Source organism: Martes martes, assembly GCF_963455335.1.
Source record: "Martes martes genome assembly, chromosome: 10".
In the NCBI taxonomy this organism is placed as follows: domain Eukaryota; kingdom Metazoa; phylum Chordata; class Mammalia; order Carnivora; family Mustelidae; genus Martes; species Martes martes.
This window is the reverse complement of record NC_137898.1, coordinates 31,936,433-31,962,800: the sequence shown is the minus strand read 5'-3', so window position 1 is coordinate 31,962,800 and position 26,368 is coordinate 31,936,433. Positions and strand designations below refer to the sequence as shown.

At 35.2% G+C, this 26,368-nt stretch overlaps 2 protein-coding genes across 13 annotated transcripts in view; one reads left to right on the top strand and one right to left on the bottom strand.

Annotated features, from left to right (window-relative positions):
• Positions 1 to 11,909, bottom strand: part of IMMP1L (inner mitochondrial membrane peptidase subunit 1) — a 76,108-nt gene extending 64,199 nt beyond the window's left edge. For 3 of the 11 annotated variants that reach the window (XM_080816984.1, XM_080816981.1, XM_080816988.1), the window contains exon 1: positions 11,858 to 11,889. The gene's annotated coding sequence lies outside the window, so the exon portion shown is untranslated. Of the gene's footprint in view, positions 1 to 11,447 lie in introns of all 11 variants that reach the window. The other 8 variants (XM_080816982.1, XM_080816987.1, XM_080816985.1 and 5 more) reach the window with 8 other exon arrangements.
• A 136-nt stretch (positions 11,910 to 12,045) lies between these two features.
• ELP4 (elongator acetyltransferase complex subunit 4) overlaps positions 12,046 to 26,368 on the top strand; it is a 247,570-nt gene continuing 233,247 nt past the window's right edge. For both annotated transcript variants that reach the window (XR_013967578.1, XM_080816975.1), the window contains exons 1-2: positions 12,046 to 12,288; positions 19,179 to 19,214. Coding sequence is in view for 1 of the 2 variants with exons in the window: in XM_080816975.1 (XP_080673101.1) it covers positions 12,066 to 12,288; positions 19,179 to 19,214 (259 nt within the window). In the remaining variant the exon portion in view is untranslated. The remainder of the gene's footprint in view (positions 12,289 to 19,178; positions 19,215 to 26,368) is intronic.

The following is a 26,368-nucleotide window of genomic DNA, read 5'->3' as shown; positions in this document are numbered from 1 at the left end:
CATCTCCTTAAGGAGTTCTGCATTCCTTTTTCCATGGTCCTTGCATATTCAGACTCAGCATGTCACATTCTTCAAGTATTTTAACTTTCTCTTCTTTACCCGCTAGAGAATACTTTCTTTCTTTTTTCTTTTTCTTTTTTTTTGAAAGTCTCATGATTAGTTCAGACTCACATGGTCAGTCTCCCCATCTTTAGGTCAACTGCACCATATGACAACATAATTGGGGAAGTGATATCTAATCATGTTCACATGTCCCAGGGCTTAGGATGGATCATCGTTGGGAGGCCATATTCAATAAAATTCTAAAGATTTCTAAAAGCAAATAGTTTTAAATTATTAAAGATCTTGTTTCAGTGCCAGACAATCCTAAAACAGTTTTTTAACCTTAATTGAAATTAAAATTTCCATGCTCTGGAGAAACAAAGGGTCTAATTTCCCTTTCACCAGATTAACATAGGTCTTAGGAAACTCAGAATCTTTGGTCTCTGGGTTAGATATGTTGAACTTACTATCCCAGTTTTTCATATCACATTTTCTCAACATCCTGGTCACTCTTACCAGCAAAGGAAACGGGCTTCATTTCTTATGCTAATATCCATAAACTGGCAAAATAAAGGGCTATCTTTAGGAGGATACTGAGTTCCAATCCAGGTGCAACTAGTAAATAAGGGCATGGGTTTTCATCTCACACAGCTTTAGCCCTGTTGTGAATCCTAGTTCTATCACTTATTAGCAATGTGACTATGATGACTAATTTTATGTGTCAACTAGGCCATGGGATACCAAGAAATTTGGTCAAACACTATTCTGAGTGTTCCTGTGATGGCATTTCTGGGATAGATTAACAGATCATTAGACCCAGTACAGCAGATTGCCTTCCCTAATGTGAGTGTGCAGCATCCAATCCACTGAAGGCCCAAATAGAATAAAAGGCTGATCCTCAGGCCAGTACAAGGGAGTGAAAAGCATCAACATACTAGATGTTTTAAAGAATTTTCATAAGATAGGACATATGAAATCATAATGATAGGTTAGGGTGGAAATGGCAGAGTTGAGTAGTTGTGAAAGAGGTAGTAAGGCCAACAAAATGTAAAATATTTACTATCTGGTCTCTGAAAAAGTATCCTGACCCCCGGCCAACCACACACACAGGAGAATGTTTCAGGAAGATAGAGGACTTTTATTCTTGTGACTCCAAAGGGTTGTGGGCTGAATCAATAGTTATGGAGGCTAACCTACTTAAAAAAGGTAAAAACTGTCTGCGAGGAACTTGGGCTCCAAGTATGGTGGCTAGATACCTAGGATAGGATCCTCCTTATCTGGCTATTAGAGAAGGGCCTGGTCTATCTCTTACCTACTCTAACCAAAGCACACCAATAAGTAAATTCTATCCACTGACAAAAAAAAAAAAAACCTCTCCATCAGTATTCTTTTCCATTTAGGGTAAAGATTTGCTAGGGAAACAAAAGAGAAAAGCAACTCCAGTAATCTTTATTATTTAACTGGTCATATATCAACATGAATGGACAACCAAGGATCACCAACATTTAAGGAAACTACAGAATGAAAAAGAAGGCCCATGATGAAAAATAATTTAGCAACTCTAGAGAAAACAGAGGTAATTCAAAGAGGTTAGAAAAAAGAATAAGAGGGACACCTGGGTGGCTCAGTTGGTTGAGCGGCTGCCTTCAGCTCTGGTCATGATCCCAGGACGCTGGGATCGAGTCCCACATCGGGCTCCTTGCTCAGCAGGGAGCCTGCTTCTCCCTCTGCCTCTGCCTGCCACTCTGTCTGCCTGTGCTCACTCTCTCTGACAAATAAATAAATAAAATCTTAAAAAAAAAAGAAAGAAAAAAGAAAAATAATTTTATTTAATATCTTCGGAGAAACTGCGTAAGATATTGCACCTATAAAACAAGAAGTATATGAAAGAGTAGGATTAAAAGAACAGAGAGTAGACTTTCAAGAAATTTAAAATAGAAATTTTGTCTACTACCACTTCCCCCCACATATAGAAAAACTTGAAAAGTTGAAGAAATACAGAGTAATAACCCGTGTGGGTAATCATCGCTCTAAAATAGTGCAGGAAAAGGGACTCCTCTCTCCCCTCCAACACACACACACACACACACACACACACACACACACAGAAAAACAATGGAAAGGACCCAGACAATACAGAGCTGGAGAAGGAAAATATATATATTCCTAGAAATATCTTTGATCTAGAGTACAGGTTGTCAAACTAGGGCCCATGAGCCAAATTCTACCAGCACTATTTTCACAAATAAGGTTTTACTGTAACACAGAATACTTATTTGTTTACATGTTGTCTGAGGCTGCCTTGTAGTAACTACAACAGTAAAGTTAAATAGTTGCAACGGGGACCATATGGTCTGCAAAGCCTAAAATATTTATCATTTGGTCTTCTACAGAAAAATTTGTCAAATCTTGATCTAGAGCTATGCTGTCCAACAGAGTAACAGCTAGCCAAATGTAGTGTTGAAATTTCAATAATAAAATTAAAAATTCAGTTCCTCAGTCATGTCAGCTACATTGCAAGTACCCAATAGCCATATGTGTGCAATGGTTATTGTGCGGGATGATGAAGATATGGGACATTTCCAATAATACAGGAAATTCTACTGGACAGGGTTTGTTTGGAAATTACCATAATAGATTACTAGAACTGTATTTTAATTACTGCTTTAAAAAGTACTGTAGTGAAAAACAAAAAAATAGGAAGAGAAGCAGGAAGATAATATTCAGAAAAAAACAAACTGGTAATGTTGGAAATGGAAAGAATTTATGCATAAATCTAAGATGTCATTCTACAACAATAGCTTTAAACTAGGCTTTTTAAAAATAATGCTTCAAAGTTACTCAGAGAAAAAAACTTAGAGAAAATCCAAAGATACAGAATTATAAATGAGTAAATATGATCAAAAATATGGAAGAGATTACAAAGAATTCAATGTAGGGAATGCGATTAATTAATGCTATCAAAACTGTAAATAATAAAGTGTTTCCTAAGAAAATATAATTCAAAGAAAGAAGAAATAATTATATGGAACACGAAGAAAAGGTTTTAAGAAGTCATATAATACATGGCTCCAATTTAGTTCTGAGTTAACAAGGAAAATGTTTGCTCCATTTTTAATTTTCATCTTATACTGCAAGAAACTTCATATCCAGTATATAAAGTATAAACATACTTCACATCCAGACTCTTAAACTAGAAAACAGCAATCCAAAATAATGTATTTCCCTCTCTTAACACTATTCATTGTACCAAGAATTATATATTTCTTTACAGGGGAGCTTCACCAGCCTGTGTGACATTCCATGCAAAATCAGAGGTAAGGTGCTTCAAATGGAATGGTTTTAAATATGCAGCCTTTCCCTGGACTTCCATAATTATTCATACTGAAGGTGAATTGATCACATCTCATCAGAAATATACATGATAATCAGAACAACACACAGGCTTAGATTAGCACAACATCTATATCCTTAGAGAGTCCTCAAGTTGATACATGAAAGGAGCACTTAATACCAGTCAGCAGTCGTTCAATTCCTTACTTGGGCCACAAAAATAAAGAATAGTCCCAGTTAGGGAAATATACCAATACTGGGCCATTCTAGCTCCGGAATTTCTTTTCCTTTTATCACTAAAAAATTTTAGTGTTCTAGTGTTTACCACTAAAAATGTCTTATAGATACATTTACTTAATAAGTCTCCTTCAGCCAAAACACCTTTTGACACATTTACCCTATTACACTGAAGACTTGAGTATACGATAGATTTTTTAATTTTAATTTTAAACTTCCAAGTTTTCTATTTATATTTAAACATCCACTAAAATTAGGATGAACATAAATACTCATGTGCCCTGGACAGCCCCAGATTATACCTGCTTTCCTGGCATCCAATGTAATTAGTTATTTCAGCATTCTTAGAATGTCCTAAAAAATTCATAGGTCAGTGAAGAAATCAAAACAAAAAATAGAAAATATTTTGAAGTAAATCTTGATGAAAATACAAAATGTTAAAAACTGTACAATGTAGCTAGAGCAGTATTTAGAGAAATTACACCCTTAACTATAAAACAGTATATTAAAAAAGGAAGAAAATCAATGAATTAAATTTTTATCACAAAGGAGAAAAACCAAAATCTCAGCCAATCAAAACTAGTGAATGTAGAGGTGGAAAAAAAAAAATAAGGAGCAGTAATTGGCAAAGAAAAAGCAAATATAAAAGAAAATTTTAAAGACAAACTCTGGGTCTTTAGAAAAATAAAAATGAAAAATCCCTAGCAAACCTAACAATGAAAAAAAAGAAAAAGAAACACAAATAATATCAATAATTACAGTCATTAAAAAGGTAGTAAAAGCTGCTTCTAGTACAGTGAAGTAAGCTCACAACAAACTCTCCCATAGATAACAATAATAAACTCAAGACAAAATACAAAAAACAATTATGTGAAGGCTCTACAGATTGAACAGAAGCAAAGAGATTTTGCTGAAGAGTCAAGGTTGTAATAAGAAAAAAAAGACAAAGATTGCCAAAGGTTTCTTATTTTTACTGATTTAGCTTTAGCTTGAGCACAGAGCAATACAGGGAGTTAAAACAAAGAAACAAAAGTCATCCTTCTGAAAAACCTAAAGAATCACAAACTAACCAAAGGAATGGAGAGTTCAGAAAGCCATCTACCTAATCAGTGTCACTTTACTTACTGAAAGAGTAATGATTCCATATAGCAAGGAAAGAAGTATCTTTTCAATAAATGGTGGTAGGTCAATACGCTATCTATACAGGAAGAACAAATCCATCTTCACCCTTGTCTCACACGAAAGGGGAAAAAAAATCAATTCCAACGGAATGCATGTTCAAATATTTAAAAGCAAACCTCAGGACTTTTAGAAGAAAATACTGAGATCATCTTTGGAATCTTGGAGTAGGCAAACTTAGCCATAAAGCAAAAAATTGATACATTAGAATTTATTCTGACTAAAAGTGGAAAAACTAAGAATATAAAAAAGTGAGGTGCACCTAGCTGGCTCAGTTGGTGGAACATGCAACTCTTAATCTCAGGTTTGTAAATTCAAGCTGGTGTAGAGATTACTTAAAAAAAATTTTTCTTTAAAGAATATGAGTTGGGTGTAGAGATTACTTAAAAAATTTTTTTCTTTAAAGAATATGAAAAGGCAAGTCACAGACTAAATAAAGATATTTGTAACACACTTACTCCAAACTGGACGTTTACCCAAAATATAAAAAGAACATCTAAAAATCTAAAAAATCCAACAATCCAACTTTTTAAAAAATCAGCAAAGACACAGACTCCTCACAAGAGTTTTATCTAAATGGCCAATAAGCATATGAACAGGTACTCAACTTCATCAGTCCAAACCCAAATGACAATGTCATATCACAATCCCTTCAGAAAGGCTAAAGTAAAAAGAAAACATTTAGTGCTGGTAAGGATGACAGGCAACCGAAATTCTCAAACATTCCTGGTTAGAGTGTAAATTGGTACAACCATGTAAGAAAGATATTTGGCCACAAATAGTAAGCTAGCCAAATCCCTTTCAAAGCAGAATGGATAATGAATTGTGATATATTTACACAATACTATAAAGCAGCAAATAATCCATATCTGTACACATTAATACCAATCATTTCACAAATATAATGAGCAAAAGAAGTCAAATACAAGAGTAAACAGTGTATGACTTCATCTACATAAAGCACAGAAACAGGTAAAGCAAATCAGGACTTTGATTTCTCTTTGTGAGTGTACTAAAAGAAAGCAAACCCCATGGGGTCCAAGAACTCCCTCTGTACAGGCATAACCTTGCCATTTATTCATTCAATCATGGTGCCAGAACACCATCAGACCCTACAGTAAGCCCTCACAACATCTCTGTTAATATGGTTCCCCTTCATAGTCACAATGGTAAACAGACTCTAGGTCTCAAAAAGCCACTGAAAGACCAATTGGAGAGGTGCCCATTTCAGTCATGAGATGCTAATTGCTTAACAATACCAATATGGTTTTTGGTATACCTTACGTAGGTTGCTGCAGTCTTTCAGTTGTATTTAGACTTCTCAGAATTCAACTTGTTGGAACCCTTATGAAAATGGTCCCACTAGGTGGCAATAAAGGTGATATACATGTTGCTTATGGAACCCTCAGACTTAAATTTTATACAGCTAATTCCACATTAAAGCAGTTTTAGAGTTACAATAAAATTGAAAGGTACAGAAAATCCTATACACTTCTGACCCCACAAATGTATAGCCTCCACTATTATCCATATTATCCATGTCACTCACCAGAACACTTTTTTTTTTTTTTTTTTTTTTTTTAAACCAAGGATGAACCTATATTGACACATCACAATCACCCAAAGTCCACAGCTGATGTTAGGATTCACTTTTGGTGCTGTATATTCTATGGGTTTAGACTAAAGTATAATGACATATCCATCATACATACAGAACATTTTCACTGCCCTAAAAACCCTCTGTGCTCTGCTTATTCATCTTCTCCCTCAAATACCTTTGGCAACCATTGGTCTTTTTATTGTCTCCACAGTTTTGACCTTTCCAGAATTCCACAGAGTTGTAATCGGTATTCAGTTTTTTCTAATTGATTTCTTTCACTCAGTAATTTGCATTTAAGCTTCCTCCATGTCTTTTCATAGCTGGATAGCTCATTTGATTTTAGCACTGAATAATATACCATTGCCCACACTTTATTTATCCATTCACTTACTGAGGGATATCTTGGTTACTTCCAAGTTTTGGTTATTATGAATAGAGTTGCTATACACATCCATGTGCAAGTCTTTATGTGGATGTTTTCAACTCCTTTGGGTAAATGTATAAGAGTATGACTGCTGGAGGATATGGTAAGAGCATGTTTAGTTTTGTCAGAAATCTCCAAACTGTCTTCCCAAGTGGCTGTACCATTTTGCATTTTCATCAGCAATGTATGAAAGTTCCTGTTGTTCCACATTCTCATTAGCATTTAGTGTTGTCAGTGTTTCAGGTTTTGGCCACTCTAGTAGGTGTGCAGCAGTATCTCAATGTTGTTTAAATTTGCATTTCTCAGTTGACATATAATGTGAAGCATGCTTTCATTTGCTTTTTGCCATCTGTATGTCTTCTTTGGTCAAATATCTGTCAAGGTATTTGGCCCACTTTTAAATCAGGTTGTTTATTTTGAGTTTTAAAGAGCTCTTGGTATATTCTGGATAACAATATTTTATCAGCTATAACATTTGCAAATATTTTCTCCCAGTATATGCCTTTTCTTCTCATTCTCTTGACATTCTCACAGAGCAAGAGTTTTTAATTTTGATGAAGTCAAGCTAATCAACTATTTTTTTCATGGATCATATCTTTGGTATTGTATCTAAAAAAGCATCAGATACCCAAGGTACTCTAGGTTTTCTCCTATGTTATCTCCTAGGAGTTTTACAGTTTTGCATTTTATGTTTAGATACGTGGTGCACTAGAGTTAATTTCTGTGAAGAATGTAAAGTCTGTGCCTAGATTCTCTTTTTTCTCTCTTTGCTATGTGTATGTTGTTCCAGCACCATTTGCTAAAAAGACTGACTTTGTTTCATTGTGTTGCCTTCACTCATCTGTCAAAGGTCAGTAGATAATATTTATGTGAGTCTATTTCTGAGTACTCTATTCTGTTCCACTGATCTATTTGTCTACTCTTTTACCAGTATCACACCGTCTTAATTACTGTGGCTTTAAGTTAAGTCTTGAAGTCACGTAGTTTCAGTTCTCCAACTTTGTTCTTCTCCTTCAATATTGTGTTTGCTATTCTGGGTCTTTTGCCTCTCCATATAAACTTCAAAATCAGCTTGTCAATATTCATAAAATAGCTTCCTGGGATTTTGACTGGGCTGGCATATGAATCTATAGATCAATTTGGGAAGACTGACATCTTGACACTCAGTCTCCTATCCATAAACATGGGATATCTTTCCACTTACTTAGTTTTTCTTTGGTTTTATTCATCATAATTTTGTAGTTTTCCTAATATAGATCTTGTACATATCTTTTTTAGATTTATGCCTAAATATTTAATTTTTGGGGATACTAATGTAAATGACATTGTGTTTTTAATTTCCAATTCCACTCACTCATTGTTGATACACAGGAGCTGATTTTTCTTTCATTCCTTTTTCTTTTTTTTTTTTTCTTTTCTGAGAGAGAGAGGGAGCATGTGTGCGAACATGTGGGGCAGGAATGGCAGAGGGAGAGGGAAGAGAGAGAATCTTAATGCAGGGCTCAATCTCACAATCCTGAGATCACGAACTGAGCCAGAATCAAGAATCAGACACTTAACCAGCTGAGCCACCCAGATGCCATGGAGCTGATTTCATTTAGATAGCAAGGAGAGATGGCTTCACTGAGAATGTGTAGGTTGAAGCGAGATTTGAAGGATAAGTAGAAGCTAACTCGTGGCCTTTTGGAGGAAGAGAACAGGACAGAGTAAGTAAATGCTAGAGAACAGGAGAATGAATAAATGCTAGAATGCAGAGAGTAAGGAAATTTACAGAGTGATGTGGCTAGAGAGACAAATGGAGGGAACTACATGCCAGTGCTTAGTAAGTACTGTTTTTATATTATCAGACCTCTATTCTGAAAGGATTGGGATGGCACTTGAATGAAGAATATACTGCAGATGAACTAAGATGAGGGCTATATGTCCCAGAATGGATTAGAAAGCTATTAAGAAGTAAATTCCGTAAGTCTGGGTAATGTAATGGACATGGCAGAATGATGCATGAGAGAGGACCTGAGTGTAGTGAGGTTCCTTGTCTTAGGCAACTAATTCTGCAAAAGGTCCTATCATTTACTAAGATATAAAATGTAAGAGGAAGTTCAGTCTAGGGCATTATGAGTTTGAAGACCCATTAAGAAACTGGTAAAGTAAATACCTTAATTTATATTATTTCGGAAGTCAGAGAAGCGATCTGCACTATACATGTTTGTCATTGACATATAAATGGTAACTGAGGTCCTGGGAGTGGATAAAAGTAAGAACATGGACTAAAAAGACAGAATGGTCGTAAGGACTCCACGATTTAATAGCAGAAAGGAGGGAAAGGAGCATATTTTCATTTATACCCTTTAGCCATTGAATTATCCCCCCAGTCTTTCAAATACTGATCCTTCTCCTGTGCTATGATTTCCATTCCTTCCATCTCATTTAGGTCCTTTTCTTTATCAATTGTCTAGAACTATTTTCCAGTGCCTTATTTTCTCTCTTTAACAACAAAACTCCTCCCTTAAATGTTTGTCATCTCCCTCTATCCCCCTTCATAGCAAAGTGTTCTAAAATGTAAAATGGTCTACTTTTATGGAATATTCAACTTCATTTGCCATTCAATTCTAAATACATTATTTGACTTTTCAGTTTACTACTCCATCAAATCTTCCTTTAACAAAGCCTGTAAAACATTAATACTAAATCAAATAAACATTTCCAATTCTTATTTTACCTTCTTTTTCTCTGCCCTCGTTTTAAATGTCATGCTCCCCAAAGTTTATTCTTGGTCCTTTTTTCTTCTCAAAGTATACATTTCCTTGGTGAGTTTATTCATCCCTTGGGGTAAACTCCCACCATGTGCTAACTAATTTCAAATTTATGTGTTTCATCTAGAGATCCCTTTCTCACATGGCCCAGTGTGTATTGGGTATCTCTACTTGGATGCTTCCAGGGTACCTCCATTTAAACATATTCAAAACAGATTTTAAAAACTCATTTTATGGGCGCCTGGGTGGCTCAATTGGTTGGGCGACTGCCTTCAGCTCAGGTCATGATCCTGGAGTCACGGGATCAAGTCCCACATCAGGCTCCCAGCTCCATGGGAGTCTGCTTCTCCCTCTGACCTTCTTCTCGCTCATGTCTCTCTCACTGTCATTAATCATTATTAACACCATACCTAAACGTACCCTTTCCACAAATACCTCATTTATTCCAATGTTTTATATTCAACTCTACGTACTGGTAAATTCCAGTATTTGGCATTATTTGCTTTGACAGCAAAAGTTTTGTCTTTGTAAAAAAGATTAAGACAGATTAAATAAATTTATTCTATAATATTACATATATCATATATTGAAGATATAATTTCAAGAATGCCTTGCTGTGCATATATGGCATGATTTCCGAATTACGAAGTTGAACAAATTCTTCAGTTCTAATAATAACATAAACAAAGCACCATATCACCACTTTTAGAAAACTAAAGGATAAAGTAAATGGAGAGGAAACAAGGGAATATGTAGTAAAGAAGCCTATAATCATTCATTATTATTCCAAATTTTTCTGAGCAGCAAAAATATCCAAGAAGTTTACATTTGAAATTAGACTGCTTTGTCCCTTTTTGTTTTGCCCTTCTTAGCACTTATTTACTACAGGAAAAAAATTGGCACATACTGTCCAATGTGTTCACTTTAAGCACTATGCTGTTTTCCATGTGTTAATCTCCCCCAAATGAGAACATTTTTATTTCTATAGATCTAAAGTAACACATTAGGTCTAAGCAGACAGTAAGCACTCAACAGCTATTTACTGCATAATTTAGATTACAAATTTACACTGAGGACAGGTTCTAAATGAAAGCATCTAAATCTTGATCAAGCTTTCCAGTTGATATACTGTTAAACAGTAAGGTGGTTTGTTTTATTTTCTTAAGATTTTACTTTAAATACAAAAACAAAACCACCAGCCACTATTTCACAAGACTACTTGCAGCTTATCAAACAGACGCCACCAAAAAGTTTTAATAAGTCACTGAGATTTGAAACAATTCACTGGAAAGAATTTCAATGAAATTTGGATAGATATATTTTTAATACATCATAGATCACTGTCAAAACCAATAATTCAGTAACACAGGCACAATTTGGGAGTCTTTTTTAGTTTAGACATTTGTCAATCATGAATACCTTTAAAAATCACTTACTCCTCCACCCAGCTCACTTTTGAGAAAAGTTTTAAGTCCAAAGACACAGCTCTAAATGACATGTTTTTTCCACACATAAAATTCCTATTCTAATAAAAAAAGCTCTCAATTCAGAGTTCACAAATCACTAGGAAAATAAAGTACATACACATCTAATACCAGTTTTTTTGGGAAAGAGACCTAAAGTATTTTCTGTTATTTGCAGCTGCCTTAACAGCAAATGACAATTAAATGTGTGAACAAGGTTGTCAGAGTAACACTTGTCATTCACACTACTTAGAGAAACGCGCCCCAAGACTTCCAGAAGCACTAATTAAAATTAACGAAAGCTTCTCAAGGGGACTTGTCAGAGAAGTACATTTTGTCATTTGCTGTTTGAGACAGGAAAACCAAATCTCCTCAAAGCTCAAGAGTTTTCCCGCTAAAGTCTAAATCCAACCCACCTGCCTGCCACTGGCACTGTCGAACTGAGCCCAGATGCTCAGCAAGCAACTCATTAAGAGTTCCAATTTCTTCACTAAAACACAGCCATTCCGAGAAAAACAAAACAAAACAAAACAAAATAAAACAAAAAAACCTGATGGTAAAGGCGGAATGAATTTTCTCTCCGAAGTCAGAAAAGAAAGGGGCGAGGGAAAATATCTTTCCTCTAAGGACCAGAGAAAGGTGCAAATTCTTACTGGCAGTTACTTGATATACCGCTCCACTAGCCTTTTCTTTTCTTTTCTTTTCTTTTTCATTCTGCGTGAATGAAGACACTCAAAACGAGAAAAACGTTGAATGATATCACCCACCTCTAGCCCCAAAGAACCAAGGAACACTCTCACCCAGGACTCAGGTGGGCCTTTCTCACCTGGGCCCAGCAGAAGTCCGCCGTCCACACGTAGAGCGCACTTTTCAGCAATACTCCTTGCAATTGGTTGACTAGAAGAGAGCTCTCAATTCTATTGGCCACGGGAGCGGTGATAGTGGGCAAGGAGGCGGGTGTTTGGGGCTGGCTCTGACGGGTTTGCTGCTTGAGTTCCGAGAGTTCCTATTGGGTCAACGCGGGAAGTTCCAACATGGCGGCCGCGGCGACCTGCGGCACCGGCGCTGGGAGTACTGGATCTATAGGGGCTGCAGCATGCAAGAACAACGTCACCAGTTTCCAGAGGAAGGGCCCTAGAGCAAGCGGTACCGACAGCGGTTGTTCTCGACTGGTGTCCATCGCGGGCACACGACCGTCGGTGCGGAATGGACAACTGCTGGTATCTACCGGGCTCCCAGCCCTGGACCAGCTCCTAGGTCGGTTCAGAACGGAGATTTGGGCTCAACAGAGGGAATACTTAGGGAGGGCACCTGCCAGGGAAGCCGCCCTAACCTCATATTTATCTCTCACCCCTCAGCCTTCGGACTTGGAAAGGATAGTCCGGTCTGATAGAGATGTAGGGGAGGAAATGTTGTAGGGAGACTCCTAAATGCTGTTACTGCTCCCACTTTGTACTGTGGTTCTGGCCCACCAGCCTTTCTAGGTTACGACGGGATCCCTACATGGTTTTATCTAGAAATACTATCTAGTAAGGGGGAATCATTAATATTTGGAGACGGTTTGGCCTTCAACTCCAGGATCCCCTCCTGGTCTCTGCTCCGTTCTGCCAACCCCAGATAGCTCGTGGTTTCGCCTAACCTACAAAGTTTGTGTCATTGTGAGAGATGGATTTCATTAGAAAATGCTGAAAAAAGTAACTTCCCCACTTTCACCGCCAGGCTGCTTATCTCCTGGTTCTGAATCTTTAAACAAACTGTTGGCTTTAAGAGAATGGATGTTAAACACTTACGTGGGTACAAAGTAGTTAAACCCTGTTGTTGATATCGGTGCTCGTACTAGTAGACTGCGTTAAATATATTTGTATATATTTTTGTTAAATTTTTTCTCTGTATATTTTGCTTCCCAGAGTTAACATTGCGAATATGTTTAAAGTTAATGCACATTTTAATGAGAAAAAGAAATCCAGTCCATAGGCTTTCTTGTATAATCTTTGTAATTTTTCATGAGAAGCCTGCTGAAGAATAGCTTGTTTCATAACTGTTACGTTGGGAAGATTGACCACATTAGATTGCTAGGACAGAGCTGCTGTGTTAATAGAGCTTGTAAATTAGTTGTCTTATCAGAATGTTGCTTCATTAAAATTGGTCTGTGTTTATATTTCATAATCTATATAGTATGTGATCCGTGTCAGTTAAGTCTTGTACATTTTCATAAAATATTACAAATGCCATTGCTTGTTCTTGTACTACACTTGAAATTTCTTTCTGTATTACATTTTCCCCCTCAAGGTACACTCTTCAGATAGGTTTAGTGCAAAGGAAAATTGACAAGGCAAGCAACCTTTGAGAAAGAACACAGCTTCTTTCCTGTTATGTCATGTTCTTAACTGAATCCTGGTTATTTCTACACAAATTTGAGTATTTGCACTTAATTGTCTCAAGTATTGCCTTCCTAAATTGCATGGTACTGAAAACAAATGATCCAAAATATACAGTTAGCAAATATTTATCTCAGTTTTTATTTTCCCTGTTGAGCTTTACGTGGTATCATCCTATACTTGAATTTAAAGACTAGGAACAGCCCTTACCTTTTTTCCCCCCTCCCTAATTCACTGGAGATATGGAACTTTATTCACTTGATCCTGAATCTCTTCAAACAAAAAGGTAAAATTTCTGACATTATACCTTCAGTTTCTTATTAGAATAACAAAATTTGCCTGGCACAGTTCCTGGCACATAGTTGATTCTCATTAAGTTCTTCATTGAAAGAGAACTGTGTAGAAAAACAACAACAACAAAAACCTGGGCAAGAGATTATGAAAGAGGTAGGATGAGTTATGTGTGAGCTCTAGAAGCAGATACAGTGACGTGAACAGAGTCATTAAAGCTAGAGACAGTATAGGCTGATCTTCAGGCTTCAAATTTAGTGTTACTGCACTGTGCTACAGCTGTTTCAAATTTTTGAGAACTCTTTTGAAGTGGCTTTAAGCATTTATCAAACCCAAGACTAATGATTTAAATATGTCTCTTAAAGCACCCACTAAAAAGTTAACCTAAAGCACTATATATAAATATTTTATTTATATTTAAGTGTTTCTACAGTGATATAAACTTGAACTGTAATTTAAAAATCTTCTAGATTTGCTTGCAAGCGACACTAGTATTTGACTGTAAAAAGTTTATGCTAAAAATTGGTGTTCTTTAAGATAATTGAAATAGGTATTAGTTTGGGGATATTTTGAAATATGTTTTGCATGTGTACAGTTAATTCTCAAAGTGCACAGAAGAGGTTGTTATAATAGGAGTTAGTACATTTGGAATAATATGTCCAGAAGTATTTTAGTTGTTGTTAACTTCTTAATGACATTTTTGTATTTTTATTTTTTATTTTGTATGGCTCTGTGGAGCGAATCCGTTACATTTGTTTTTCATTAAAACATTATTTGGAAGTGAAATGTTTGGCTGCTAATGTGTATACACATAAATATAAGTAATTCAGATTATATTGTTACACTAAAATATTTGACTCAGATTGTGACAAGCCTAATATAACCATATTGTGACAAGACACAATGATAGCAGGATGTTATATCAGAATGGTGGAACTATACTGTGACATCGCGACTGTTGCCTAAATATATTCTGTGGTTACTGTGAAACAAGTAAATATTGTATTGTCACTACCATGCAGTGCAGTGATATTTCACTACTGCCACTGTGATGTCAATGTAATTTTAAGCATAGATTCAAAATATATTTAAGTATATTTTTTAATATATTACGCAGGCAAATTGAATGTTGATCATTTGAAGATATGCTAATATTTCCATTTCTACTCCCAAATGCTTTATGAATTTGACAGTTCCCCATATCAGCATCTTTTTAAAAGATGATCTAATCATATCAAAAACTTTTGTTCTCACAACTTAAATTTTGTTAGATATTGATATACATCTCCCAAGTTGGCCACATTGAAATTTTCAATTTCCAAGATTTTTCTAACCCAGCTTCTCTACCCTGTCCTTCCAGGACATTTATGTCATTATATGAGGACACTATATATATATATACATATTTCATTTCCCTTCTCCCAGTAATCACCAAGAAATTTACAGTGGACAAAGGATTCTGGCAGAATTTCTTTCCTTTTTTTTTTTTTTTTTTTTTTCTAGGTCAAAAGGTATAGCTCATCTTAGGATCATATTGTCTAACCTGGGGGAATTCTCTCCCAGGCTCATCCTTCAAAAAGGTACTTTAAGGAGGGGTGATTTCTCAGGTTTGACTGGTTTAATTAATGTGCTGTTTGGAACTTACTCAATTTTGACAATCAGGTGAACGGAAGATAGGGATTTGGGATAAAGAACAGTCCAGGAAGAATACTCCAAAGAAGCTTGACGATAGCTACCATTTTCAATGCAATGTCAAAAAGTAAATAGTGGGCTTATTTCCTTTGCTCCACCGTATCTTAATTAGAATGTGTGATATATGTTGAGTTTGGACTATATATTAAAAATAATCATTTTTATGGTTATAGTAATGGCTGTACATTTAAGGGAAGTGTAGCTTATTCATTTGTATTGATACATAAACTTGTTTCATGTAATTTAATCTATAGAACCATTCTGTTTATAGCTTTTTCTATTTTGTTTCCTATATTTTCCTAGCTAATCATTGTGATAATCAAGAGTTGTCAGGATGTTTCCTACCTCCCAGAGAGAGAAGAAAAAGTAGAACTTGTTAATGAAATGAACTGCAGTTTATTTGAGGCATGGCATTAATTAAATAGTTCAGGACATTGCTGTGAACAAAGGAAGGGATAGGAACTGTTTGTACTTTGCATTTTCCCTAAAATGACCTATAATTTTATACAAAACTATTCCTTTATAGAAAGGACTGCTATAAATCACTGTTGTCTTTTCTGACTTTTATTTCCTTTCCCTTTTACTTCCCCTAACTTTGAAAAAGGAGAGGCCCTTATAAAGTAAGGTATCACTTCTGGGTCGTTATATCCTAATACATTAACTTGACCTTGCTTACCCAAAATTTATAGCTTAACTAGAGATCTGCTTTGGGAAGTGTAAATGGTGGTTGAATTTTCTCCCTTTAATATAATTTTCTGGGGCTCCTGGCTGGCTCAGTTGGTAGAGTATATGACTCTTGATCTCAGGGTACTAATGGAGTTCTGAATTTAAAGATCCATTAAAATGAGCTTTGGTTGAATGTATCATGTCAAGATATCCTGTCATGGCTGGTTGCTGAAGATTTTTATTTTTTGATGAGTACATGGATACAAACTTATTCAAACTTACTCTAGTTTAAAATACAGTTAGAACCACAGCATATCAAGTGAGATATATCAAAATACTTTATGCAGAAGTATTTTAGGGAAATGTGAGATCTCATCACCCTGAAATTTCAAAGAACAGAGGAACTTTGCTGTTATATATATGTACGTGTCAAATCATTTTCCCTCATACACAGAATAAAAGCTTGATTTTTAAAATAATAAGGTGGCCTCATCTTATTCCCCGTGACCAACCTTCAAAATGACCAACCTATACTAAAGCCATCCAAATTTAAGTCTAGTGAATTTACATGATAGAACCCTTTAGAAAAAAAAGATAATTGCCTTTTGTAAGAGAAATCCTGATATTATATTCAAGTGTCTGATTAAAGTCATTAACATGTCCTCATTTTATGTTGTTTTGAGTAATGTTCACATTTTCCAAACATTAGAAATTGAATGTACATAAGATTTAAAATGTAATTGGGTGGCATTTCCTGAATTATCAGAAACTGGATTATTTGAATCATTCTTACAGAAAATTACCTTCTTAGTGTACGCTCATTTGTATAATGCTTTGCTTAACTAGTTCATCAACGGGAAGTATTCTAATTCTTACTATTATAGTGATCACTATTTATCAAATAATGGTATATCTATAATGATTTGTTCTAATTAGAAAATAATTGCCAGAATGGTAATAGCTCTTACTGAGTACCTTTCTGAGCCAGACACTTGAGCTAGGTATCATTTCATTTAATTGGGAAACTATTCCTGGGTCTATTCTTATCATCCCACTATGAATGATACTCACAAAAAATCTTCAGTTCTGTATCTAACTATTCTAGTTGTAGGCCTCATATAGATTCTTAATTTGAGGCTACATGAATGTAGACCCAGGGATGTTTAAACAAGAAATCTAAATCTTTCCTATAAGAAATAGATTAAGGAAAGGAAACCAGGTAACTTTTTTTTAATAGTACCCACTCTAGGCTAGACCATGCAGTCAGTATCTGTTATGTACCTCTATTAGTTTGTCTTAAATATACACAGAATGGTGAGTAGGCATTTAAATGCTTGTTTTTGCATGTAAGAGAGAAATAAGGAACTGGAAATTTAAAATGCTCAAAGTGCATTAATCAAAAAAATTAAGCGCTCAAATGGATTAAAAAATTTAGTAGTGGTTTATATGTAGCACAAACTATAAAAGTAGACATTTATCCTAATCTTAGAGAAAATCTTTTTGCTCAGATCTTTTACAGTTGTTTTCATCCTATATATTTCACTTTATGTGATTCTTTTAGTTCGAACAAAATTTGAAGTTATCCTGTATAATCTGGTATGGCTTTAAATGCTATATTGAAAGAACATATCTAAATGTGAGATTAAAATACATATTTAGTGCGATAACAAATCCACCTAAACATAAAAATATATATAAAGTGCTAGTTTATTTTTAAAATCTTCTCTAACAATTTGAAATGTTCTATTTAGAGTCATAAAGTCACCAAATACAGCATTGTGTTCTATGTTCATGTATATTACCAAATTTCAAACTCTTTGAACAATAACATTTATGCATATTTGCAAGGCAAAAAGTAAACACTGTCAAAGGAACTTTACATACTAAGTTGTTCTATATAATGTTTGCCACTATAAAATTTGTTGGGGGAAAAGTTTTTTACTGGTACTCTAAATATTTCTTTCACAGTTTTATGCACCAAAACCAAAGACATTGGTAGGATTGTCTTCAATTGTCCAACAATTTTGAGTAGTTTCTTTTTAAATTACTTTAGATAACTTTCATTCTTTGATATTCATATTTCATTCTATTTTAAGTGAATTTGCTAGTATAATTTATAACAAATAGAAATACTTTTACAAATGTTTTTATAAATGTTGCACAAAATATTTGTACTCAAATGTCTTTTCATTGTAGTTCCAGTTATCTATAATTTGACTTCAAATTGATTTTTATTAAATCACTATTTGAGTTATATGCTAATGACTGTACTGGTCTAATTCGGATATTCAAAAGAACATTTTCTGCTATTATTAAAAATGTATTCTGGGGGCGCCTGGGTGGCTCAGTGGGTTAAGCCTCTGCCTTCAGCTCAGGTCATGATCCCAGAGTCCTGGGATCAAGCCCCACATCGGGCTCTCTGCTCAGCAGGGAGCCTGCTTCCCCCTCTCTCTCTGCCTGCCTCTCTGCCTACTTGTGATCTCTGTCTATCAAATAAATAAATAAAAAATCTTATAGAAAAATGTATTTTGTAATTGTGACTTTTTTGTTTGAAATTATGAAAATATTGTTTATTTTAAATTCTAAATGTATTTGGGAGTATGTCCATCTTTGTGTGTATTTTCCTATCGAAAAAAGGAATTATTTTTAATTATCAGGGTGTTTTTCCCCAAGGCTTATTAAATTCGAGTGTAAATACTAAAGTGGAATTTCTATTATAATAACCTTTCCTATGTTGTACTTCTGTAGTATTAAGTTACTGTGAACATTTAGGTCTTGGCTATTGAGTTAATTTATTAACAGGAACTAAATGTAACATTATTGGGACACGTAACCACAGTTATGTTGAATGCTGCATGGTCCTATCACAGGAGAAGAGAGGATAGTACAGTATATTATGAAAGTAATTGTAATGTGTAGTGTGTAATTACATATAATATATAATTATTTCATAATAGCACCTTAAGCAAAGTATCTCCAAGGTAATTAAAATGTTGTTCTCATCTGTAATTTTAAAGTTAGTGAAGTAGTTGTCCTTGATAAAGCTTAACTTTTATGCTAAAGATAATGTGTATGAAAGGGTAGATTAATTTTTTTCTTGTTTTTTTTTTTTGTTTCCAGGTGGAGGTTTGGCTGTTGGAACAGTTCTTCTAATTGGTTAGTATAGCATATACACTTTGTTCTTCCTGATTAGAGTTTTCTATTGTGCGTAATGATTTTATGGGTTTGCCAATTCTGATATTAAATATATAACTTTCTATAAGAGTTAAGCTAAATTAGAAAAGAAATGCCATAAGTTTTAATTTAAATTCAAATGTTGATCCAAACTTGGAATAAATGAAGCAAGTATATCTGCAAATACAGCTCTGGTAATTTAAAAATGTTCACAGTCCATTGTCCTCCATTTCTTTTTTAAAAGGTTAAAATTAATGCCAATTGTTTTTGGGGGGGGACATCTCTGTGTGTAAGTGAGATTATTATAGTGATTAATATGAGAAGGTGTAACAATAAGTCCATTGTATATATATCATGCATTTTTATTACTATTTTCTTCTTATTAAAAGAAAAGTAACAGACTGATAAATATTCTTGTTCACCTCTAAGTGCCAATAGTTCTTATTTAATTATACATACATAATCCTATTTGCCTTATTGTTTAGTTTAGATTATAGAATCTGGAATTGAAGTAAACCTTGGCAGTTATGTAGTCAAAGTTCCCAACTAGCCATAAATCACTTTTCGATCATTGTTGACAGTATCAAACAATTTGAATACAGATTATATAATTTAAAGGGCTCACTACTTCACAAAACTATTAATTATTGTTGAAATTATTAGAAAATTCTTTTTTTAAAGTATTTATTTGAGAGAGAGAGGGCAAGCACAAGCTGGGGGAGCTGCAGAGGGAGAGGGAGAACAGACTCCCCACTGAGCGGAGAGCCCAATGTGGGGCTCAATCCCAGCACCCCGGGATCACAGCCTGAGCCAAAGGCAGACACTTAACCAATTGAGCTACCCAGGCGCCCCAGGAAGTTCTCTATATTAATGTTTAATCTATATAATTTAATAGATGTGTTGTTTCTAATTTTGTTCTCTGATTTAACTTGCATACTTTTTCACATGACACTCTAAAAATGTTTGAAAATATTTTATTACCTCAAATCTTCTTTAAATGAAATAGACACAGCTCCTTAAACTCTTTTTAATGTGTTGTGGCTTTCATGTTCCTTACTCTCCTGGTTGTTCTTCTGTCATACCTATCAAACTGATGTCTCTTCAGCTGTGCTCACAACTGAATACAGTATTCCAAATTTACTGTGCTTATACTTAGACTACAAATTGTGATAATCTAGACAGAATTATTATTTCTAGGCACCAATGAAGTTACTTTATATTCATTGACTTCTCTTAAGGTAGCAAAGAAATGTGTTACTCTGCCCCAGGAATGCAAAATGGTGGTGTTTTAAATTTAGTATGTACATAAGCATTTGTCTGATAAGTAAAACTCTATCTGGAAAACTCAAAAGAGATGTGTAGTACATCTTATTCCCCATCTCTGTTGTATAATTAAAGAGTAATAATGAGAGCTGCCTTTTTCTTACTATGGGTCAGTATTGTGCTGTTTTTATTTATTTTTATTTTTTAAGATTTTATTTATTATTTATTTGAGAGAGAGAGCACAAACAAGCAGAGGGAGAGGGAGAAATAGGCTTCCCCCTGGGCAGGGAGCACATCACAGGGCTCTATCCCAGGACGCTGAGATCATGACCTGAGCCAAAGGCAAATGTTAAACCAACTGAGCCACCCAGATGCCCTATGCTAAGTGTTTTATACATGGTTTTTCCCTTAACATAACAACCTTGTAAGATGTTACATGTAATCCGTATTAACCCCATCTTATACTTAAAGAAATAAGGCTCAGAGGGTGAAGTAATTTTTCCATTATCACACAGCAAGTGAAAGAACTAGGATTTGAATTCTGGTATGGCTGAAAGGCTGTGTTTTTTTGTAACTGCTCTATAGCTTTCTTACATGCTTCATTTAATAGCCATAAACAGTAAAATAGGAGTTTTATACCTTGTTAATTTTTTTTAAAGATTTTATTTATTTATTTGAGAGAGAGCATAGATGGGAGAAGATAAGAGGGAAAAGCAGACTCCCCAAGGAGCAGGGAGCCTGATGCAGGACTTGATCCCAGGACACTGGGATCATGACCTGAGCTGAAGGCAGTTGCTTAACCAACTGAGCTACCCAAGTGCTCTGTTTTATACCTTTTTAGAATAAAGTTTTAAGTAGTAAATTAAGCCTACATTGTGGGGGTTTTTTCTTTTAATAAATTTCCAAATTTCTAATCTTGAAAGAGCCCTCATTTAATTAATTCACAATAAGGATAAAAGTTGTAGCAAGGCCAAAAAATTCTTTTTTTTAAGAGTACAAACTGGTGGTTGCCAGAGGAGAGGACAGTGGCAGGGGGCTGATGGGGTTGAAATGGATGAAGGGGAGTGAGAGGTACAGGCTTCCAGTTATGGAATGCATTCATCACAGGGATGAAAGGTAGAGCAGAGGGATTGTAGTTGATGATACTATAGTAGGGTTATATGATGACAGATTGTAGCTACACATGTGGTAAACGTAGCATAAAGGTGTAGAAGTATTGAATCAATATGTTATACACCTGAAACTAATGTAACATTGTGTGTCAACTGTACTTCAACAAAAAATAAATAATAAAAATAGACTTTTTAAAAAAGAAAAATGTTCTTATTTTACATAATCAGCATTTCTTCATTCCAGGCGGAAAGTTTTATCTCCATAATAGTAAAAGAATATACAAAGGCTATTAATTAAGACTTTTCAGGTGTGCAATATTTGTTAAAGATTGATTTGTATAGTTATAGCTTATTGCTACCTAAAATATATTAATTTTTACAAATGATGCCATTGAGTCATTTTGGTTCTGTGTTCAGTCATCATATTTTAACCCAGCCATTAATTTCCATGCAGCTCTTGGTTGCAAAATACCTGCCAAGTTTTTACCAGACATTTATTTTGATCACTACAGTGTAATTTTCTGGACACTTACCTAGGGCTTAGTGCCCAAGTATCTGAGTAATAGACAACATTTAATAAAAAATTAAGTAAAATATGTTCTATAAAATATTTGTGCCCTCATCAGTTTTTAAAGTACTATTTAAGAACCTGAAGTACAGAATTATTCTTTTTTTTTTTTTTTTTTTTTTACAGAGAGTGAGATCACAAGTAGACAGAGAGGCAGGCAGAGAGAGAGGGGAAAGCAGGCTCCCCGCTGAGCAGAGAGCCCGATGCAGGGCTCAATCCCAGGACCCTGAGACCATGACCTGAGCCGAAGGCAATGGTTTAACCCACTGTGCCACCCGGGCGCCCCCAGAATTATTCTTAACAGTAGACGTAAGAGGGAGAAATACCGTGTAATTGAGAAGTTCTAGAAATGGTGATGTCAGTCTCATTTTTAAAAACTTATCTTTTAATAAATAAGGAATGAATGAAGGATTTTATGGACAAAATATTTCAGTTTTTAATGTCAATAAATAAATACATAAAATAGAAAAGGATACATACAGAATATTAGGTTGTCCTTTCAGTTGCTCCATCTCCGTACCCAGAGACAATAATGTTCTGGTATCCTCCTCAGATATTTCTACTGAAATAAGAAACATGGGGGCACTCTGCTTTTTCCACTTAATACATCTTAGAGATAAGTCCATGTGCAATTGTATGTTTATTCTAACAACTCTGTAAGATTCCATTATATGGATGTGCCATAATTTATTTAAATAATTCTCAATTGATAAATTTAAGTTCCATTCTTCCATTGCTAACAATGCTATTGTACATAATCTTGTATATAAGCTTTGCAAACATTGTAAATATCTGTAGAATAAATTCCAAGATACAGACTTGCTTAGTTGAGGCATGTTAAATTGTATTAGATATTATTAGATTGTTCTCCCAAGAGGGATATGCCATCTTTTACTTCAAGCAGTTAGCAGTTATAAGAATACACCAGTGAGTTTACCTTCACCCTTAACAACACTGTGTATTAACGAACATTTAAATCTTTACCAGTCCGAACTAGTGAAAAGTGAAGAATGGCATTTCCTCACTTGAGCCTGGGACTTTGTGCTTTGATAACTAAAAATCTGGAAAGTTACTATAATAGTTTCTAAAATGTGCAACTAAATTTTAATTCTTTTCTTGAGGGGAATTATCTGTGAATGATTGATAATTCATTCAGTAAATGTTCATTGGGGTTACAAATATCAATCAGGTGTTCTCTTCCCTTAAGGAACTTTGCACCTTGGAGGAGACATAGGTAAAGCAAATAATTACAATGTAATAAGTTAAATACCATAATAGATGTTATTACACTTTAACATGGGTAGTAGCTAGGTCAAGGGTGGCTGTTGATTTTTGTATATTCTTATAACCTGCAACTTTTGAATAGTTTATAGATTCACTTGAATATAATGAGTAGGCAGTCATCTTTGGCAAATATTGACATGTTACTTCATGACTGGCATCTTGCAATTGGGTGCTTCCATAACAAATAGGAAAAATAGGAGTATGGCTTTGGAACCAGGTAGTAGGCAAAAGCTGGAAGGATTTTAAGGAGCGTATTAGCTAGAGAAAGCCTAAATTGCCATGAACAGATGGTTAGTAGAAATCTGTACTCTGATGACACTGCTAGTGAGAGTGAAAAGGAACTGAGATCCATGTTACCGAAAGCTGGAAGATAGGGCATCCTTGTTACACAGTGGCAGAAAGCGTGGTGATATTGTCTGCAGTTGTATGGGAAGAAAACACATGCCTGATGAACTTGATGGTCTAGCAAAGGAGATTTTTTGTTTGTTTGTTTGTTTTTTTATAGTGAGTAATAAGGAAAAGCTCAGACAAGAATAACTAAAGCATAGTAACAGATTTTTTTAAAAGTCTATCTTTGATGAAATATCAATTCACTGACATATACTAGGTATTCAATAACTGTTAAAGTAATGATTGAATAAAAGAATATGACAGGTATAAGGCAAACACCTTGCCTTTATAGTCTGGTTTTTCTGTAAAGCTAATAGTTTGAATCTTCTCAGTATTATTTATGTCCTTCTATCAACTTCTAAGTGTTAAGGATTTTTGAAAATATGTATAACTGTGGTAAATTTAGTTTCATCTATTAGCTTTTCTTAAGAAAACCTTCAAGCAACGGGCACCTGGGTGGCTCAGTCAGTTAAGCATCTGACCCTAGGCTTCAGCTCAGGTCATGATCTCAGTATCATGGGAAAGAACCCCATGTTGGGTTCCGTGCTCAACACAGAGTCTGCTTGAGATTCTCTCCCTCTCCTTCTGGCCCTCCCCCTGCTTCTTTTTTTTCTCTCTCTCTCTCTAAAATAAAGTATCTCTCCAGGGCCCCTGGGCGGCTCAGTCTGAGCCAACTCTGGATTTCAGCTAAGGTCGTGCTCTCAGGGTGCTGGGATCAAGCCCCCTATCAGACTCCAGTTTAGTGAGGAGTCTCCTTGGGATTCTGTCTCTCCCTCTCCCTCTGCCCCTTCCCTTGCTCAGGTGTGTTCAACTTGTATAGTAGATGAAGTCTGCCTTAAAAAATGGTTCAACAGTTCCAAATATAAACCAATTATGGAGACTCAAGGTCAGTGGATAGGAGCTAAGGGCATAACTATATTGCTCATCACTCAAAGATTTTTTTTTATTCCAGAAATTAAAGAAAATTAAAGCATGAAGATGGTTTGCAGTAATAGATTTTCACTATAGATTGTCAATTTTTTAACCATGTCTCTTGAAATAGATTACTCATTTACCAAGGCAATTGTGTGCATAAGTGTGTTCATGCACATAAGTCTGGGCTTATAGAACAGTGTATTTACAATTTCAGTAGCAATGGAACTATGAAATCTAGACATAGTGAATACTGCCAGAAACCCAGGGTAGGTACATTTTAGATCTTCCAAATACAGCTGGAAAAATGAATATGAATTTGTAACAGGCCATTCTCAATTGAATAACCAAGGGACCCCTACATTTACTTAGAAAATCAAAGACTTTTCCTAAAACATGTTTCATTCTTTGGTACTGGACTAGGTTTTGAGATGTTTATATTTAAATTGCTTGCTGACAGTTTGGCACAAAGGTAAATTTAGGACATCTTAAAAGTATCAAAAGTGAAGGAATGGCATAAATATTTAGAGTTCATACAGCTTCTTTTAAAATAAAGGATCTTGGGGCACCTGAGTGGCTCAGTGGGTTGGGCGTCTGCCTTTGGCTTGGGTCATGATCTTAGGATCCTAGGATTGAGCCCTGTGTTGGGCTCTCTGCTCAGCAGGGAGCCTGCTTCCCCCCCCACCCCGCCTGCCTTTCTGCCTACTTGTGATCTCTGTCTATCAAATAAATAAATAAAATCTTAAAATAAAGGATCTTAATCTGTTTACGGTGATATTGAGCATCAAAAGGTTTAATAGAAGTTGTCAGTCATTAAAATACAAGTTATGTGACACTTACGAGTGCATTATTTTTAAATTAATCTCATTATTTTAGTTCAGAAGTAGGAAATAAATGATATACTATTAGACAATTACAACTAGCTGTGAGTGTAAATTTGTATTAGTTTCTTATTACTGTGTAACAGTATTAACACAGACTTAGTTTAAAAACAAAACACATTTATTATCCCATGATTCCTGTGGGTTGGGAGTCCAAGCACAGCTCATCAGGTCCTCTGCAAGCCATCTGAAGGCTTGGCTTGGCCGGGGAAGGATCTGCTTTCAAGCTCACATGTTTGTTGGCAGCATTCAGTTCCTTGCTGCCTGTTAGTCAAGGGCAGCTCCCAACATGGCATCTTAATTCTTCTAAACCAGTGAAGAAGAACATGTCTCAGCAAGACAGACATTACAGTCTTATGCAATAGAAGGGGTGACATCCCGTTACCTTTGCTATATTCTTCTGGTTAGAAACAAGTCACAGCTTCCACCCACACTCAAAAAGAGGAGATTTTACAAAGGCGTGAATACCAGGAAATAGGAATCATGGGGTTCACCTTAGAATCTGCTACTCTTTTCACAATTTTAATTTGTTATTATTTCATGTAATAGCAAAAACTAAGCACTCTCACTCAATATTTCTCTCACAGGGTATTATAATATTTTCTCATTGGTTGCCTTCAGCTTTTTTGAAATCACAGTTATACATTTTCTTCTACACCATGTAATAAATTCTAAGCATTTTCCTTATTATGCATGAGTTGGCAAACTATAGCCTGTGGTCCAGTG